General features: G+C 44.8%; 1 protein-coding gene across 2 annotated transcripts in view; it reads left to right on the forward strand.

Annotated features, from left to right (window-relative positions):
• Positions 1-15,024, forward strand: part of ZMAT5 (zinc finger matrin-type 5) — an 87,933-nt gene extending 72,909 nt beyond the window's left edge. For both annotated transcript variants that reach the window (XM_086943224.1, XM_086943225.1), the window contains 2 exons: positions 13,306-13,417; positions 14,313-15,024. In XM_086943224.1, coding sequence (XP_086799350.1) covers positions 13,306-13,417; positions 14,313-14,442 — 242 coding nt within the window. In that variant the 3' untranslated portion in view covers positions 14,443-15,024. The remainder of the gene's footprint in view (positions 1-13,305; positions 13,418-14,312) is intronic.
• The last annotated feature ends 5,787 nt before the right edge of the window (positions 15,025-20,811 follow it).

Below are 20,811 nucleotides of genomic sequence, written 5' to 3' on the forward strand. Positions count from 1 at the left end.
TCATCCTGGTGTTGGATAGTGAACGGCCTGGTGCCGAGGAAGATCTCAAGGAATGTCTAACACCAACATTTAAATGGATGACTAACAATCATTTAAAATGTAACGCTGGAAAGACAGAAATCCTACCGTTTGGGAGTCATAATTTGTTTTCCCCAAAAATGTGTTGGCCTGCGGATGCAGAAGCCCCTCCCAACACAATTACATCTGCTCGTAATTTGGGCATCAAATTCGATGACCATCTGTCTTTTAAACATCAAGCGGTGGCAGTAGCTGGGACGTGCTTCCAGATTATAAAAGCCTTGAGGAAGTTTTTCAATCTTCTCCCGTTGTCGGCTAGAAAAACAGTTGCAGTGTAAATGTAAATGTAAATGTAAATGTAAGGTGTTTTGTAGCGCGCTCAATTACTACCGGAGTATCCTGGCGCGAATGACCGCTGGGGAACCCGTCCTGGCTTTCCCTGTGAGATGGTCCCATGCTGGGAGTCTCCAAGGTGAAGCCAGGCATCCCCGGCGTCTGTGGGGGGCCGTTGTAGAGATGAGGCAAGCTTAATGCCCAGAGTTACCGAGTGTGATCACTGCCCAAAGTGGGCACCGAGGCGAGAATTATCAGTCCGCTGACCCTGGTCCTCGACCCTGCCGCGTCGGGAATCGAACCCTGGTCCCGGGCCGTTCTCAGCCTCCGGGTCTGCCGCCTCTAACCAGTGAGCCACACCTCTCAGCAGTGGCTTTAATAAACTCCAGGTTGAACTATTGTAACGGATTATATGCTGGAGCCAACAAAACTGTTTTACACAGGTTACAAATGGTTCAACATGCTGCGGCCCGCCTTGTACTACGCTGGCCTCGCAGGTCTTCAGCCTCAGCAGCACTTAAAATACTCCACTGGCTACCAATAGGTAAAAGAATCCTATTCAAGATCCTTATAATTACCTTCAGGGCATTCCATCAGCAAGGTCCAAAATACCTGTGCAATGGTTTTAAAAGATATCACCCGACACGCTGTCTGAGGTCTGCCAGTCAGAATCTACTTACAATTCCTCGATTCAAGCTGGTAACAAAGGATGGTAAATCACTTTTTGTACTAGGTTCCAAGGCCTATAATAAGCTCCCGCCCTTTTTACGATCATTGTCCCAAGAAATCCACTTTAGGAAAGCACTAAAAACTTGGGTCTTTTCTTTATCCGATGCGGCTTGTTGGGCGTTGGTGTAATATGTAGTGCAGTGTGTAAGTCATCTCTTTTCCCTCCAACCCTTTCATCTAGGTTGGGTGAGCGCCAAGATACTCCTTGGAGTGAAAGAAGCGCTAGAGAAGTGTTCTTTACATTACATTACATTTATGCCTAAAGTGATTTCGCAGTTCCACATGAACCAGACCATAGAACTGCCAGTTTTCTTTCCCAATCCGGAAAATGTCTCAGAGAGATCCCTACACAAGTTAGATGCCAAAAGGGCTCTAATGTACTACATAGACAGAACAAAGGATTTCAGGATAACAAAACAGCTTTTCGTTGCCTTTTCTCCACAACACAAAGGCAACCCCATTTCCAAAGCAGGGATAGCCCGGTGGATCGTTAAATGTATACAGATTTGCTATGCTAAGGCTAAACGCACACTAACCATTCCACCACGAGCACACTCCACACGTAAATTAGGAGCGTCCATGGCTTTCCTGGGTAATATTCCTTTAGAAGAGAAATGTAAGGCAGCCACTTGGTTCACCACACATACATTTACGAAACACTACTGCGTAGATGTGCATTCTAAACAGCAAGCAGCTGTAGGACAGGCTGTTCTCAAAACTCTTTTTCAGACTGCTGCAGCTGGCACGGGCAGCCGCCGCTAACAGGAGGGACTGCTATGTAATCTATGCACAGATATGAATTCAGCAGCCCACATGCCTCGAACCGAATATGTTACTTACCAGTATGCATCTGTTCTTGGCATGTAGGGCTGCTGACATTCATATCGCCCACCCTCCTCCCCGGCACCTGTAGCAGCTGTAGCATTCAGAATTATTGTCTAGCATGGACATCACTCACTGTATTACACTCCATCTCTGCCACAATGGTGAAAAACAATCTGAGGATGGAGAGGATGCCCATGCGCACTGTAGTCCAGGGGAGGAGCCACCTATCTCGTGATACTTCGAAGACTCTTCCAGGACAACAATGTGCAATCATCCGGACCCAACACTAGGCGGCGATCTATGCACAGATATGAATGTCAGCAGCCCTACATGCCAAGAACAGATGCATACTGGTAAGTAGCATATTCGTTTATTTTCAAAAACAAAATCCCAAAGGGGATATTCCTTTTTGAAAATAATGAAGACATGCCCCCCTCGCCATGGGAGTTTTTTCCCATGGCGTGGTCATTGAAATGTTTTTCTTTCACTTACTGCTTGTTTTGTGTGTGAAAGAAAAACAGGCTATTTGTCAGCCAACTCTGAATAGGACGGATGGGCAAACAGCCAAACCTCTAATGGCCCTTAATCTGTCGGAGGAATGTTAGAGGCGGAGATGCAGTAGTATCCATCGGAGGAGTCGGGAGGACTGTTAGAGGCTGAGACGGATTAGTCTCTGTCGATGATATACCTAAATTATGTCCGACTCTAAATGATGGTACACAAAAGTGAACAACCCAATATACCCTTGAGGGTTTGGGCAATAGATATGTTATGGTAATTGAACCTTCAAGGGTTTTAATTGTCTTAATGTTTCAAATATTATTTTAAATATCTACAATTGTACGACCTGATATATTTGAAGCCGTTAATGCACAACAACTGTGACAAATGTCTTTTTAAGTTAATTTCTGTTTGTCACTGAACAGTGATCTTTTTGAGACAAAAGAGAGCAAAAGAAAGGGTGTATATGAAAGAGTATTTGGATTTAATATTTGTTACAAGGGTACATGATAGATATACAACGTTGTAAGAGAACATACAAATAAATTGATGTACAAAAATTCTCTATACAACAATTGCAGAAGCTTTTCTACCTATTTACAATCTAATTTATTATCCGGTAGAAAAAGCAATCGTCGACGTTTCGGTCTCTATTCTTGCGTTTCCGAGACCATCCTCAGGACATAAAAAATCATATCTTGGGAGACCCTCAATCACGAAAATTCTGAATATAGTGGTAATGTGTGACACAGCATAAATCAAAATGATTGTATCTCTCTTAGTAGAATAACCTGTTTGAAGTCCTTATTCGCCTGACTTCATAGATGTATAGAAAAAGAATTGGGCAGATAAGATATCTAAGAAAATTGTGAAAATCTCCTATCGTATTATTCTGGCGTTTGTACTTACAACGTTGAGTCTATCGCAGTCAGCTCTCAACAACTGAAATTAGTTTGCTGCAGCCCGTCACTTCCAAGTCAGTTCAGGAACGACTCTAAATGAGGCAGTCAGAACTTCAGTTTGGAGAGGGTATTCCGCCATGGCTATGTTTGTTAAAACTGTTGGTGGACTGTATGGAGCGGTTGTGCGTGGTAAGTTGAGCGTGTTAAGACACGACTGGTCAGTTCAGGTCAGTTCATGCGCTTTTATTCGGGTGTAATATACAGCCATATAAGCAATACAAATAAGACATAGTAAAATACAAAACAGGCAGCAAATGCCAGCAGTTAAAAGACAATGGAAAAACGTAAATCGACAAAGAAGATCATATATTCACAATTTTGTTGGAAAGGACGGGGAAAAGTGCATTTTACAATTCAAATCTCCGTTTTCCATTGTTTAAACAGTACTATAAAATGTTAAAGTAAAGTGCATCGTGATGCTTACATTGATGATGCCGTAACATTTTTCATAATAACAATCAATGGTTTAGTAGCGGTTAGCTGTACCCTCTCAATTGTCAGACTACACAATAGATTTCCTAATAGTAATAGAATGTAATAAATAAGACGCATCAAGGGAACATAATCCTGGGCTGTTCAAAGAGATCAACAAGTTCATTGCAGTTTTTGACGATCTTACATTATACATTAAAAAGATAGGTTTTAAATAACACGACTGGTCAAGTGAGGGTGAGCGAGTTGGTTTGAGAGGATCTTGCCTCCATCAGCGGTAAAAGGAGATCGGCGCTCCTGGGCATGATCGGGGGGGAGGGGGGGGGGGGGGGGGGAGGGGGGGGATGCTTTGAAAGGTCAGGCAGCTTGTTGTCAGATTGGAAGGAGCGAGCGGCGTGACCCCATGATCGAGTAGTAGATAGTCGAGATGAACGGGCAGCAGCCTTGAACCGAGTACGCAGTCCGGCATCCACCTTCTTCTGGTCTAGTCTATCACTTCGGTTCTTTTATCCAAATGTGACTGCTGAAGCCTGGCAGCAGGGGGCAGCAGAAGACCAACTGAGCGGCCTTCCTTATGATTCTCGTCACATACTGCGGCTGTGCCAGATGGGCTCTCGCTTCCCGTTGTCGTCCACACGTTACACCTACCGGGCCGGCAGATTGTGTGGAGATACAGAATGTCACGTTGGCGCCGGAACACCCATTTTTAAACGAGGAATTAAACGTTTCATGCATTAACGTACAGAGCAGGCGGAAATACATATTTTTCCAAGCCAACGTCTGACATCTCTTGCTTTTGGGAAGAGTAGAATCTGAGTTTTATTGACGAATGTGTATCTCTTAGTATAAATGTATTGTAATGCGCTGCCGCTATTGGTGAGGAGTAAATGGGGATGGAGCAGTCGGTAAATACCCATGCTGGAGGTCCCTTCCAGTAACACGTTTTCGGTGCTGGGAGCCCCTCTTGACACTCTTCCATGCCCCCACCCCCGTTCTTGCCTGTCATTTGCGGGGGCTTCAGTTCATCTAACCGGGGTAGGGGCTGACTCCTAATACGGCCCGGGGTTTCCTTTCCTGAGTGCTCAATTCTCTTTCACACCTGCTTTTCCTCGGAGATTCCTTGCGCTAACCGTTTTGTGTTCCTAACCCTGTCCTCAGTACAAGATACCCCTTCAGATAACTCTCCACAATCGGCACGTTTCTCCCGTTGTTACTGAACTTCCCAGGCGCGTCATCTCTGCTGTTCTGCGCACTACGAGTGTGGTGACCGGGAGCGCAGAATAGATAGTAACACAGAGGTGAGAATGAGCTGGGCGGGCACTGAGGCCGGCGAAAAAGAGGCTATTCCACTGAAGCGCCCCCTGCTTCCCAGGCCCAGCCCCGGGTTTGTGTTCTGCACTCTCGGGTTCAACCTGGCGGCCTTATGTACAGCACGGGTCCATAGACACAGAGTGGGTATACCGTTCTTACATCCGGCCCTTCATCACTTCAGCTGTCTTTAGAGACAGTCCTTTGACGTATGGCTGTGGACTCTGGGCATTGCCTGTCGGGATGGACCTCGTAACTGACAAATGATGCTTCTTGCTCCTGCTCAGTGCCTAGCACGTAGTTTCAAATTCACTCACATTTGTCAGCCAGTGAGTTACTGGCTGTCGGAGGTAAGAGCGAGCTTTAATTCATCCCGGCAGCCCAGAGGGCCAGAGAGACCTCGGTGACTGGAAACCAGCTATCCGCTCAAAAGTGATTAGTAGCGATTAAAGGGCCATCTGTCATTCACCTCGGACCCGGAGTGAGTGGCTGGAAGTGGTCGCAATCATTCAAGAAATCGCAGAAACCAGTGTTTTATTTTGAGCGATTGTTTTGTTCAATGCTTTTACCAGCTAGGGCTGCTTCCAAACGCCTTGGGGGAGAAGTGCAGTGGCGAGGGGACACAGTAAGTAATAGGAAGGGAAGAGCAGTGCTTTAAATGGGGAAACAATAGTGCAGGTTTAAATATGGAGAGTGGTCGGGGCTAAAGGTAAGACTTGCGAAGCTTATTGACTTATATACTAGTTGCAGCCCATACTAAAAACATAAGAAATGTTTTTCTATAAACGAAACTGGTTAATTCGTTATACAAAACGATAGTCAAATACAGTGATAATTTTAACATTTCCTTATTTTGTAAAATTTCTCCCACACAAAAACACACACAAGCAGGCAAACAGACAAACATAAGCAGCCACAAGCCCTTTTAACCTACTTGCCTCCCCTGGTTGCCTCACTCTGCCATCACTGGGCTGCCTCCACTCCTTGCAACACAGCATGAGGGCGAACACCTGGATATCATGCAAATGAGCCCACGCAGAATACTTCATCGGGTGCTCCGCTCAGGGCCATAAAGGTGCGTTGGCCATCAAAGAGACCGGCTACCACCACTAGAGGTCAATGCGCCTACCCTTCATGAGTACCGGTACTCAGAGTGATACAAATAAGTGTGTCGGTACTCAGTACCTGTGAGTACAGGCCCAGTTAAAGCACTGGATCGTAGTGCACATCACGGTTCTGCCTGTAGGAGTGCAGGTGTTGGCAGTGTGCCAGGGTCAGGGAATGTTCTGGTACAGTCAGGGTTCACCTCGTACCTGTTATGGAGACGAGAGGGCACTTTCTGTAGCAGTTCATGCAGCGCTCTGGGGCTCTGAAATACAGATCCATGGAGAGAAAGGCATTGAGTATGGTGATTCCTTTCCTTGGATGTGCCCATCAATGCCCAGGGCTTGCGGATGCCTAACTCTGGAGTGGGAGGCACTGTGTTTAGGTCATATTTGTGGTTGTGTGGCACCATGCTTGTCTTATTGGGAGATGGGTCTCTTCGGAGACAGAAGCCCAGTATCTGGGCAATTGTTATTGTAGCAATGCTTCATAGCACCCTGGGGCTTCGAGACGCATCGATGTGCAGAAAGAGAAACCGCATCCGGTGTTGCAGCACACAGTCCGGGATACAGATCTGTGGCACAGGAGGCCCAGTATCCGAGAAACACTTCCTGTTGCGCTGTAGCACATGTTTTGTTGAGAGAGAGATATCAGTGGGATGGACGAGTGCAACAACGGGCAGTACTTTTTAGGTCGAGCTGGAGTTAGCATCCGAAGGATGCGTCCAGTCTCGACAACTTTAGCCGCCCGTCTCATGGGAATGAAGGACAAGAGGGTGTTACGAGCTTTTCGGGCGGATTTGGGTGCGCGAACGCGCACGTCCAGCCCCGCGCCATGCACATCCCTCCGATTTCTTGAAGTTGGCACACATGCGCGCGCACACTGCATACACACACGCACCCCCCCTCGCCGCCTCACCTACACACACACACTAGCGCACCTACACACACACACAGAGACCCCCCACACACACATCAGCGCACCTACACCCACGCACGCACACATACAGAGACCCCCCGTCGCCACCGCACACATACACACACACACAAGCGCACCCCCCTTCCCCCTACAACTAAGCCCCACTTACCGCCATTCGGGACTTCTGTAGCCAAGGCTCTCCCTCGGGCATGGGAGCGCCGCTCTCAGGCACTCCGTGGGCGCGTGCGCGGGACTTCCGAAGCCGGGAGTCCCGCCCAAAGGAACTGGCTCAAACGCGCATGCGCAGTGACCAGCCACTCCAGCCAAAGCAGCTCTTTTTTCACTGCCTCGGAACTGAACGCACATATCCTCAACGAAAAATGTTTTGTGAACCCGTCCTTGTTCTACCCCTGTGGGCTAGATCGTAAGCAGCTCCGGCGCTAGTGTTTATCTTTCTGACGGGATGTTTATATTACATTTTCCCCCCTAGTTAAATGAATATGGGAAATATGAAGTCATGCCTTTGATCGTCTGCCAAGCTTCCCAGCCCGTCAGGAAATTAGCAGAGCCTTCTGGGCCCAGAACATGTGGCGAGGCGCTCAACGCCGCGTGTTGTCCGTCAGTTGCATGCCGGCAAAGAGCACTCACTTTAGCTCCGCCATTAGCTGCGGCCGAAGCGTGGGCAGTGCCAAAACTGTCAGACTGGCACAGCCTGAGAGAGTTTAAGCCTGGCCAGAGGTGACAGAGGTTTGGGCGTGTTCTGTGAATTCTTCGAGTCGCTCAGTTTTCCGGAGCATATAACACATTGTGAATTACAAGACACAGCCAGCTGGCCGAGAGGGAGCCAGTCGGGTTCTAAACTGCATTAATTGGCACGTCATATTTACAGACAATAACCAGATAAAATGAATAACGCATTATAAGATTACATTGAGCGTGTGTTGGTCTATGAAGGAAGAAGTTTGAAAGACACTCGGACTATCAACTTCAAATATGCTATTGCGCTCAAACAAGAACAAGGGTGCAAGCAGAGAGTGCCCCTTTATAGGATTACTTTCTTCGCACCTTTAGCAGCTCAGCAACTTGGCTTTGAGGTGCAGAATTTCCAGCCACATTGGAATCCCAAAAGACAGAAGGGAAAAGACGATTCATAGATTTCTGCTATATTGCTCGACCTTAAAATCTCTGTATGAAACTGGAGCGATAAAGTCCTAAATGGAAAGAAGCTCAGTCGATTGCTCATTCTTTGTTTACTAGTAAATTGAGGCATTCAAATAAATGGTGTTTGTGTGTATACATACAGACACACACCCTCCAAAAAGGTAATGTAAACTACTTCATTAACGATACAGGGTGTAGTGTGAATGAGTGTCAATAAAATGAAACTACCCCCCCCCCCCCCAAAAAAAAAAACCTGATGGCCCAGACACTAGTGGTAAACTCATACCTTTCAAACTGAGCAAATCGGGGTCATGCCACCTCCACCTCACATGTCAAGGGTTAAGGGAACCATGAAATAAACTCTCACTCTCTGGAACTAGCTTCTGCATATACTTGCCGATCCTTCATCTTTAAGGATATCCTAATAACCCTACCCAATCAATAAAAGGTGAGGTAACAAAGCAGCAGCCTTGTGAATACAGGGTCCTCTGCACCTAGATAGTGATACACTGCTCCAGCGTTCTGAACAGATATTATCTATTGGAGCAATAACTATGTGGTGATGGTTCAGCCGCGCTTTCAAATGAAAATGCATTTTTGGGATTGCAGATAACATGCGTTTATTAGTAAACGTGCTGTAAATAACGAGCTATTGGGCCTCATTTATATTCGCTGGCATGGCATACATATGTATGGTGTGCAGAAACTAAGCCAGAAAAAGTCAGAGGTTTGTGTGTATGGAAGCGGATGGTAAATAGAAGAGATCACTACCAATTGCGGCAAAACGAGACCCGCAAAGTCCAAGTACACCAGGGGAGTATTTTTAAAATTCAGTTGAAGATATCTTGAGTCATATCGCCACAGAACCTAAAACAAAACCCAAAACCTAGAACCTCAATGGTCATTTTTCGAGGCCGCCCCAACCTTTCCCCTCGCATGTAGAGGTCACCCTGTTCCTATGAGCATCGTCTTGCTGCATCAGCTTATTATACATGCAATCACAGCTACTGAAATAGGACTATCCATGAACAAATGAGAGCCACAGAAACAGTAGAATGTAAAGTAATGTTGGTTCTGTCAGGTACAGAATTGCTTTACCACTTATTAAATAATACAGTGCAGAGAGAGAATCAATTGCTCCAAAACTTAATCAATGGGAAAGAAAGAAGAAAAAAAATGAAATTCTGCTCAACAATGTGATGGGAGACTGTAAGCAAGTCAGATGCAGAACAGTACAAGCTTAATGGCAGGTCCGAAGCGAGTACTGGAAACATTTTCTGTAACCGTGCTCAACAATTCTGGCACCCGACCACTAGAATCACCAAAAGTGTACGGCCATTAAACTTGTACCGGTCCGCATCTGATTTGCTTACAGTCTCCCACCACATTGTTAGGCGGAATCTCAATTTATTCTTGTTGAGTTGGCCTTGCGTGGGTCCTTCCAAGTCATAATGAAGGTCTCGATTTACTTCTGACATCGGGAGAAAATTATTTATTGGATGCTCTGAACTTTGTCTTGCCTCTCCCGATTATGACCATACGTCCTCTACGAAGCTCTCACTGATTAACGTCACTAGCTAATCAGCCTTCCAACCCCAGTACTTGTAAACTAAGACTCACATGGTTCCAGTTTGGATCACAGACTAAATATCTGTAAACAATTACATCTACATATAACAGATGGAGTCGAGGTTAATTGGCCATTGTTCCTAAACAGGCTTGGCAGTTTTTCTAAAAATAAGGGGGTGGGGAGAATTAATGTTCTCTTAACATTTCAGAGGCGATATTTTTGCCTTTAGTGAAATGAAAATGCATTAAACAAATTCTTTCTAAAAATGTAACTCCTATTCAGTGTCCATGGTGTGGCATTCCTAACACAGCATAAGCAAAGAAACCATAGAACATGTGCTTGTTATGGCAGGTTGAAATAAACTAGCATTCAGGCACTCAATGGAGAAATGGCAGAGGCAGTGTGAAAGGCTAGCTCACCACAATAAAAGTCAGATAATGACATCTCTAAAACCAGAAAGCAGTCATAAAAAAGAAAGCCTGGCAACCGCCACACCAAAATAAGGGAGGATGAGTGAGCAGGTGGAACACACATGGTTAAAGAAGGAAAAATTGGTAAGCCGACGGTCATGGATTGGGAAAAAGCTAAAGTCACATGCATAATGAACTAATCACCCTTTTAAACAGGCTAGTGTACATTTTTAGGTCTTGCCTGCAGACAGCTTTTAGCTGTGTTGACGTAGACCTACTGAGAACAATACCAATACTTATAGGGACTTAGTCAGCTCAAAAATTACTATTGTTGGCTTTCTTGTCTATCTCATTTGATTTTAATTCGATGACTTTCCTTTTTTCCTGCACTGTCCTTCACCCTTCAAATTCAGCACCAGCGATATCTGTGTTGCTCCTCCCTGCTTCTTTGATTTTAGGTCTCGACCTAAAGCATTGCTTTAGCAATGTTTGTTTGTCGAGATACTAGTAAGCAGTACGAAAACTCTACCAAAACTGCAGATTAGACACAGTTCATGTGAGACAGGCGCGTGCACAAACTAGCCACGTGACACCACCATTTGTCTGTGCCTTGCATCAGACTTCAAAGGCTGCCGCTCCCCCGCCGGCCGCATCAGACTTCAAAGGAATGCGCTTCAGCTCCGGCTATCTTTCTCTTCCTTCCTCTACAGCCTTTTCTATAATCTTGCCTCGCTTCTCTCCCTATACATTCTTTCCCTGTTCTCGCTTTGGTCTGGCTGCGTCTCGCGTATCCAGCCCCCTCCTTCCACACCGTGTCTAGGCCCTCCCCAGCCGTCCCTGTGCAGCAGCCACATACCTGGCCCGCAAAGGTCAATAAAATGTGTAATTGCTGACTTCAAAGGAATGCGCTCCCCCGCCACAGCAATGACAACAGATTGTTATTTTATTTACCCTTCCCCATGCTTTTCTTCCTTTCCATTACATCTTTTCCCGCTTCATTGCACGTAGCTTCCTCTTTTTTCAATTATCACCTTACATTTTTTTCATTTTATGTACCCATTTCTTCTGTTTCTAACATTCCTCATCCTCTCACCCTGTCTCTTCCTATCTCTTCCTCTTGATTCGCGCCGTCATTTTATCCTCTTTCTTTCTCTGTCATAAGCTGCTCTTCTCCTTTTCCAAAGCCCTGCTTTCGCCTCCCACTCGTATCTACCTCCGCCGTATCTACCTCCACCTATCCTTTCCTTCTTATATTTTGTATGCAAAAAAAAAACACTTTCTCCACAAACAGCACTTTCATCCAGTCTCGCCTCTGGCTGTCTTTACCTGCTTACACCCCTTTCACACAGACCACACACACTGCCCCCTTTCACACAGACCACACACTGCCCCCCCTTCACACAGACCACACACACTGCCCCCCTTTCACACAGACCACACACACTGCACCCCTTTCACACAGACCACACACACTGCCCCCCTTTCACACAGACCACACACACTGCCCCCCTTTCACACAGACCACGCCACACACTGCTGCACGCCTCACACTGCTGCACGCCTCACACTGCTGCGCGCCTCACACTGCTGCGCGCCTCACACTGCTGCGCGCCTCACACTGCTGCGCGCCTCACACTGCTGCGCGCCTCACACTGCTGCGCGCCTCCCTCTGCTGCGCGCCTCCCTCTGCTGCACGCCTCCCACTGCTGCACGCCTCACACTGCTGCACGCCTCACAACACCACCAACAACAGCATCAGTCAGCACCACAACAGCATCAGTCAGCACCACAACAGCACTGTCCTTGCTTGTTTTACCTGTCGCCTGCCCAAGATCAGGAAGCAGGCACACCGAACCGGCACCTCCTCACCACTTCTTGTCAGCCAATAGCAACCCCCATGCCCAGCATACACAGAGAACTACACTGCTGTGGCACAGCACTACCAACGGCCTGCCTTCCTGCCCCTACACTGTTACCCTGTGGCGCAGCGACAGGACAGTGGCTACATTGCCCGTGTCTGCCCCGCAACACAGTGTTCCTGCCATGGAGGTTTCCCACAGCCTGGTGCAGTTAATAAGTACAGGGACCCAAAGATATGTGGCTTCGCAGAATAAGAATGGACGTGGTACAGGTAGGCTGTTTTTAATTTATTTATTAGTTTTCACTTTTATATAGCGCAAACTTTACCCGCAGGTATCCGAGCGCTTTAAATCAGCATGCTTTAAACAAGCAAGACTAGCACTCTATATTACTGCCAACTTTGCTTAGCATAAGCAACAGCTAACCATTCACAAACAATGCTTATATACCAATTGCAAAGTAAAGAAAAATAATTAATGCAAAGCATTGACATTTACAATGCCAGTAACTCAAACTTTAATGCTGCAAGACCTATTGCATTGTAAATGCTTGTTGTTCTCTTGCAGCACAGCACTCTGGAGCAGAGGGATACATTTTCATGGTACAGCATCTGTGTAGTACTTTCTCTGGCTCAGTGGGCTGTGAGATGCAGATTTATGGCGAGGGAACCACCACGTCTCGTGTCTGCTGCCTGTGTTTTGCAGCACAGCACTCTGGAGCAGAGTGATGCATGTTTATGGTACAGCATCTATGTAATACTTTCTCCGGCTCACTGGGCTGGAAGATGAATATCCGTGGAGAGGGAACCACCCCGTCTTATGTCTGATGCCTGCTGTGCTGCAGAACACAGCCTGTGTTCTGCAGCACAGCACCCTGGCTGTATGAGATGCATATGTATGGAGAGAAAAGCACAGAATCTGGAGAATATGTTCTGTGGTAGCAGGAACATAGGGTGGAATAGTGGCACAAAGCATTGCCATTCTTGAAGGTAAACTTGGGGTGTTGTGATCACTTTCTGTGCATGTGGAGTATAAGCATTCAATAAATCACGTACTGGGGAGGTGGGTAAAAAATGTCTGATGTAAGCCGGTAACTTTCTTAAAAGCCCTGATATAGTTCAATACGTAGATGTCCACCTTATTCCTTGTTCTAACTTTTTGCAACCCTACCGCAGAGGAGAAGAGAGCACAAGAGCAGCAGGAAGCCAAGCATGGAGACCCAGATGGGAGCATCGAGGACTGGCTGGAGAAGAGGCTGAAGCGGAAGAAACTTGCAAGTGGTACCAGGTAAGACTGTTATCCAAGTGGTGTCACCAGGCAGATGCTGTTACTGATCTGGACCCAAGTCTCAGCCCACTCAAAAGACCTGCATTTACATGACCGTGCTAGATGTGCTTGCTGCCCTCTCTAGAGATTGAAGCACCAGTGCTGGTGTTAAAGCTGGCGTTCAGTTGCCACTGCTACCCTTGTCATCACTCTTAAATCCCCTGTTACCATGTCACATTCAGACTAAACTTTAAATGGCACAGTAACCCCATGAGCCCTCCTCTTTTAAGGCTTCACCCCCTTTCCAAATATAGGAATATCATCATCAAATAACACCTGTGTTTATCAAGTGTTGGCCAAGGTCCTAACTGTGGACGTCTTTGCGAGAGAACCTTTAGCTAAAGGAGACTGCAGAAAAAAAATTCAAAGGTTGGAATGTTTTGTTGCATCACTCTACAGCCAATCCATTTTGAAATCCAAGATTCTTAACCAAGAGCTATTTGAAATAAAAGGCAACATAATCTAGAAATCATCTAAATCAAAGCCATGTGGTCCATACATCGAGCACAAAGGCCTTTTACCTGAATAAATGTTTGATGTCTTTGGCCTTGTAATCCAGCTGCAATTGTGTACAAAAGTCACTATATCGCACACTTTTGTAATCAAAGACTTTCTAATCCATGCACCTTTAATCATTATTTTGATATTATTTGGGAGGTTCGTAAAGGGTTGAATGTATTTTTGTTGTAAATTCTATTTCTTCTCATTGGGCCAGAATAAATGAAGAAAACGTTTGAACTTTGGTAGTGGTGTTTGGATGACAACAAAACTGCCTTCATTAGACCCATGACTAGAGATACAGAGATGTGATCTGAAGTTAAACTGACTTTTTTGTCTGCCTCTGTTGCTTTTTCAGTTCCCAGCTAGTCGAAGCGCCCATTTTCCAGTTCCCTCCTGGATGGCCAGCAGTGCACGAACTGCCCCCTTCTCTCCACCCGCCCCCTCCAGAAGGATGGAAGATCCCACTCGACCTCCAGTGGGGCTGAGAATCCTACCGAAAATTATATACTACACCATCTATATCCACCATCACCTTGTATCTGCTGCACAGTTGAACTGTCGTTTTTTTACTAATTGAATTGAATTTTTTTAATTTAAAAACAAATAAAATAAAAATAATAGTTTGTAAATATTTTCAGGATGCTTATAATTCCCACCCTGTGCATTGATTTCCTTTACTCCTCTGAACCCTATTAAGGTCTGATTGCATGAATGCTTTCTTCTCAAAATTATTTCCAGTACCATTGATAACATGGGTGAGTAGGGCTAGAGATTGCCGTCCAAGGTGGGTGTCATGATGATGCACCGCTGGAAAGGGTCCTTGTTTTTACATGTTTGCATAAGTACCTGTATTTTTTGTATGAATTTAATCTCTTTGACTTAATGGAATAGTCAATTGGCTCCAACCTGTTCCTTTAAATTCCGAAGCCAAGTACAGCCTTATTCTTTTTATCATTTTCTGGAGCCTAACTGAGAAACCGGATGATTTACTGCAGGGAGAGGAGGGTTGAAATTCCACGAAGTAAGTAATTTATTGACTTGTTAAATAAAGCAGGTGTCAGTGAGGATTCCTCTGCTTACTTGGCAGGTGTGACTTCTACCTTCTAGCCTTTTTGCAGATAAAATGTTTGTAAAGTATTTCAGCAGCACCAAACTGCATTAAAGTCAAGAAATCAGTCTGAAGAAGAAACATTTAATGATTAAAATACCTCAAGATTACATCTATCGATGAGGATATCAAGAGTTGTGATTTCTTTTAAAGAACAAGCATTTGCAATGGGTTGGGTCTCGCATTGCTGAACGTTTGAGCTATTGGCGTTGCTAATAGTAATGCAAAGCCATTAGCTCAAACCTGCAGAAATACTAAAACTATTGCATTTCAAATGGATCTTGGCACCCTCTCCTCTAGCTTCAGATGTTTAAAGCTAAAGCTTGGGTGCAGCAATTGAAACTAAAGTATACAAAAATCCCACCCCCCAAAAAAAATGCAGGCCACACACCTTTTTTTCTATTTGTTTACTCCACCCCTCTCTGCTTCGTTTGCATTATGGCTGTCCCAACTGTATCCTTGAATTTGCATTTGTGCAAGGATGGGGTCTTAGCAGTTGTAGTGCTCACCGCCATAGTCTGAGATGAAGGAATGTCACATGTCTTGTTGTCGAGGACAGGTAGAGGAGTGATCCATATTCCACAACCCACAGCTCCCATGGGTACAATGATGGTGGGGGTTGAAACTTTCACCCTTGCCACTTCCTACCTGTAGCAGTAGCAGTTGCTCCCACACAGGCCCAATACCGTTGGCCACCTATTTTTTAGTTTCCTGACCTGGCAGTAAGTCTTGTGGTAAACAAAAATGTTTGAGCGTTATGCCTGCCAGAGTAACAATAGCGCCCCAAATGGTGGAGCAGATTGTCGCACATTGATTACTTCACACGGTGGCAAGATCATCCACAGCATGACACTCCTTGTTATTTTCTGACGTTGTAGTTTCCATATGTACTTTATGCTGGGGAAAGCGCAGGGTGCATACGTTTGCAGTTTTGGGATCTGTAAGAGATTTTGCCGCTGGTAAAACTTAAAATAAAAAAAAAAAAAACAGGAGAGCCTGTCCTGCCTGCAGCAGCAGGAAAGAGGAAGGCAAATAAAAGAACGGGCCGACCGATATTGAGGTGTGCCGTGCTGGTTAAACTAAATTTATAAAATATATATATATATTGTGGGAGAGCCTGTCCTGCATACATCAGCAAGCAGGAGAAAGGCATTTAAGAAAATAGTGCTCCGAGGCGATATTTAAAAGGTACCGAGTCGCAATACATGTAACAGGGGGTATCCTCATGGGAGGTTACAAGAAGAGAAAAGGCGGTACTAAGGAGGGACTACTAAGCTTAAGGACCAAATAAAAACCACCATTTATAAAGAACAATGACTGGAGCCAATTAAAAAGATGGGTGGAAAGTAGGCAGAGCTTCATGCGTATATCCTCAATACAGCATGTCTCGAAGAGACAGTGCAAGCAATGCCTAGGCGAGACCTAAAAAGGCAAGGGGAAGTTTGAATAGAAGCAGTGGAGATCTTCAAAAGTCAGTGTTATCTCATGAGACTGTGCTTTTCAAATTAGATGCTAGGGGGCCTTGGGTCATTAACTTTTAGGTCTAAATCCCAGACAGCACAGCAGTCTGGTTTGCCTACTACATCTTGGGGGCATTTAGAAATCTTCCCTGGGAATGCATCCCGCCTTTTGCTTACCATTGCTTACCATTGGTTTGGTAACTCAGATGTGGTTGCTATATATTTGCTGGGCTATTTGTTTTAGGCTATCAAGCCTGAGTTTATCCCTCCTTTGCCCAAATCCTATTTACTGCATTCTTCCACCAGTACTGTATTCTAGTAAACAGGCCTTTTTATCTTGTCACATTTGCTGTGCATGCAAAGACAGAGGTAAAATGTCAGGCTCTGTATGTGGTGTGGTGGTGAAAACAAATATTTTAATAAAATCAAAACATACAGTACACTAGCTGATGACATTTCAAAATGTTATCGTTTGTGCACAGTATACTTTTATCAGTAAAACAATATGTCTGTGCAAATGTATTAGTCTTTCAATTAAAGATATGTTGTCTGTAATGCAGTGCGCTACGACACCATGCAAAGTCCACTTTACCCCGCTCCACTCTACTCTGCACCATTCTACACTAAACCACTCCATGCCACTCCGTCATTGCCCTCTACTCTGCACCACTCCACTTCACACTTCGCCTCTGTTTTGTACCACTCTACGCCGATGCACACTACTCCAAACTACTTTACTAAACACCACTGCACTCTTTGCCACTGCCCTCTAAACCACTCCACGCACCTCTACTTTGCAACACTGCACTATATGCAACTGCAGTCTACGCCGGTGCACTGTACTTGTACCACTCCACACCAGTGCACTCTATGCTAATCCCCTGTACTCCAGTTTAATCTACTCTGCTCTCTAAGCCGCTGTACTCTACCATGTACCACTCCACTTTACTCTGAAACAACCTACTGTACGCCACTCCACTCGACTGCACTCTATATCACTGCACTCTACTGTGCATCACCGCTCTCTACTTTGCATCACTGCACTCTACACCACGTTACTCAAAACCAATGCACTCTACACCACGTTACTCAAAACCAATGCACTCCACACCACTATACCCTACTCTGCAATACTTTTCGCCACTGCACTCTACTCTCTTGTACTTTAAGTTGTATTCGTTATGGTCATAGTAAATTTAGTTGGTTACTGGACCAGATGCGATATTCTGTTTAAAGTTTTTGTTCCTGAAGCTTCCCATTCTGTCTCTAGAGCCAGTCATTCCCGAAGCAAATGCTAGTGTTGGTATAAAATATTAATTGTAGAATCTATTTTTTTTAAAATTAATTTGGAACACACATTCGGGAGTTGGCACACCAAAAAACCTAAGAAGCTTAATTTCAACCGCACAAAGCAGCAATCTTTCTAAATTTCCAACCAGAGAATCACAACATAGCGTAGAGCATCAGGGCTACATGTTCACTGCTTAAGCCTCTCGTTCATCTCCTGATATCCGCAACCTTGCAAAGTCGTGATCCACAGATTACCGCCTGTTGATTGCGGTAAACAGGAAGTGTATTGGGTGCAGCAGTATGAAATGCTCTTTATAAAACAGCTTATTTGTTATAAGTCATGTTCCTGTGTCTCACAGGTTGATGGGTCTTAGAGTCACCTAATTCCATTTTTGTTTTTTTCAGATCTGGCTCCCAGGTATGTTTAATTATAGGAAAGCAGTGTTAGCATGTGTGTAGGATATTTTAAATGTTTCTTCCTTTGACAGCAAGTTCCACTACTATTAGAAGATGTGTTTTGGCAACACTGTTGAATCCCTTGTGTTTTTTTGTGCGTCCAGATAATCTACTAAAACAAATCCCAATGAAGCTCCTTTTGAAAAGTGTAACTGCTGTCTGTTTGCACAGAGCTCTGATAATAGTTTTCCAGTTTTTGGTACAGCAGTCATTCGTATACCATGAAATACGGAGTTGGTAGTGTTCACGGATTCCATTGCATGGTCACACGTGCTAGTGCGGTCTCATGACAGCTGTGATTACTTCACCAGTCATGAGCTTTTTTCTTTTGGGAGTTTTTAGCTTTCATGTTTCCCAATCTATCCGCACAGAATGAACTACTCACAACTGTGGTGGGAAAACATGGGCTCTGCAGACAATAATTCACAGTAAAATCTCCTTTTTAATCTCTCCTTGCATTCTCGCCATAGTGAAACTCCTCCACCGTATTTACTTGTCCCGTTTTTCCACTTGCTTGAAGGCACTCAATAAGCAATACTCACATCCAACTCATTAATTTAATCCACCACTGAAAACTAGAGGAAATGCTTCAAACAATTTCATTCAATCCAACAGACTAACCATATAACCATCAAATATATATATACCTGTGGATTAACCTCTAAATTTGGGTTAGGCAGTATCGTGCTACCTGCCATAAAGCACTTCAATGCCTTGTCGAGGTTAATAAGTGCAATGCACATGAGATTATAATACAGTTCTTCTTCGACCATGCATAGCTACTGACCATGTTTTCACATTTTTGATCATGACTGCAAGTTGTGTTTTTTTCAATGGTACAGAGTCATCATCATACAAAAGGGTCAAGGGAAGTGTGGAGTGGCAGGAATAGATAATACTTTAGGAGGAAAAAGGGAAAAAAGTGTACTGTGTGTGGAGCGAAGAAACTTGCTGAGGAGAGGCTGGCATCGCTGAGAGGAGTGGGGATACCTCCGAAATCTCAGGTGTCCTGTTTTAGGCTAACTTTGTTCAACAACCCATATTTTTTATTTCCATAGTAGGTCGGCTAAAGTTATCCGAGGACTTTGTGTCATCAAGGATGTTGTTCTCCACACCCAGGCATGCAACGCCCATAGGGCTGAAAGGGCTTCAGCCCCCCCACCCCGCCTTGTGTCACAGCCAGGGCTCCTGCAGCTTGAGCTGCTGTGGGCTCGGCTGGGCAGTGTCTGGAGTCTTTTTTTTTTTTTGTTTGATAATTTTTATTGAGTTTTAGAGAAATAAAAAAAATCATTAAAACAAATGAACACATTACAAGTATAATATAACAATGTATGGGAAGAAAACCCGTGCGAATAGTTTAAGAAAAAAGAGGGAAAAAGGGGAGGAGAAGAAAGAAAAGTAAGGGAAAGAGAAAGAAAGGGAAAAGAAAAAGGAAATAAAATATGAAATGAATATATAAAAGGAAAGAGAAAAACAATTAAGATAGAGACTGAGATGCAGGTGGATATGTAGAGAGATACGAGGTAAAAGGTAACCAGAATAGATTAGATTTAATTTTCTGGGGTAGGGAAAGAGAAGAAACATTAGCAATTCTGTGTTCATCACAAATGAAATTCTACCATGTTAATGAAGATAATTTGGAGTTATCTTTCCAGCAAGACAAAATTATTTTAAATGCAAGAGAAATCAAAAGATTAAGAAACAAAGAAGTAGGAGAAGAAACATCAAAAGCCGGTGAGGCAGTACCTGAGTAAACATTTTGCATTGATAACGGAATATTACATTGAAATATTTTCATACATATAAACCAAATAGATTGCCAAAACTTCAATACATTAGAACATTCATATAATTGGTGAATTAAGGTCCCAGTAGACGTAGAACAGGACCAACAAAGGGGAGAGGAGGAAGGGGAAAACTTGGATAAACATACAGGAGTAATGAGGGCTCTATCTATACTACTATTATAAAGCGAGAACTGTGAACCTTTGAGGCGGGTAAACTCTGGAACCACAGCGCCAATCCAAACACCCAATACATCATTGGAATTGTCAGGGTCTGCAGAGTGACATAGGCTATATACCACAAAAAAATATACGTTCCTTAAAAAATATACGTTCCAAAAAAAGTAGTCCCTTGGAAGTAGCGCCGGCCGTGTGCTCTAACGACGTGCGTGCTGACATCATCAGGAGTGCTTGGAGGAGCGGTGGACAGGAGCGCGGGGAGGAGCGGTGAACTTTGGCGGACTGGAGCGGGCTGAGGTAGGTCAAGCAAGGGGAGGAGCGGTTAACTTAGAAGCGCGGGGAGGAGCGGTAAACTTTGGCGGACTGCCTGCGCGATGCCTGATTGCCCCCGGAGGGTCAAGCAAGGGGAGGAGCGGTAAACTTTGGCAGACTGGAGCGGGCCCTTTGGAGTGCGGGGAGGAGCTGTAAAGTTTGGCGGACTGCCTGCGCGATGCCTGATTGCCCCCGGAGGGTCAAGCAAGGGGAGGAGTGGTAAACTTTGGCGGACTGGAGCGGGCCGTTTGGAGCGCGGGGAGG

Source organism: Lissotriton vulgaris, chromosome 11 (genome assembly GCF_964263255.1).
Source record: "Lissotriton vulgaris chromosome 11, aLisVul1.2, whole genome shotgun sequence".
Taxonomy (NCBI): Eukaryota; Metazoa; Chordata; class Amphibia; order Caudata; family Salamandridae; genus Lissotriton; species Lissotriton vulgaris.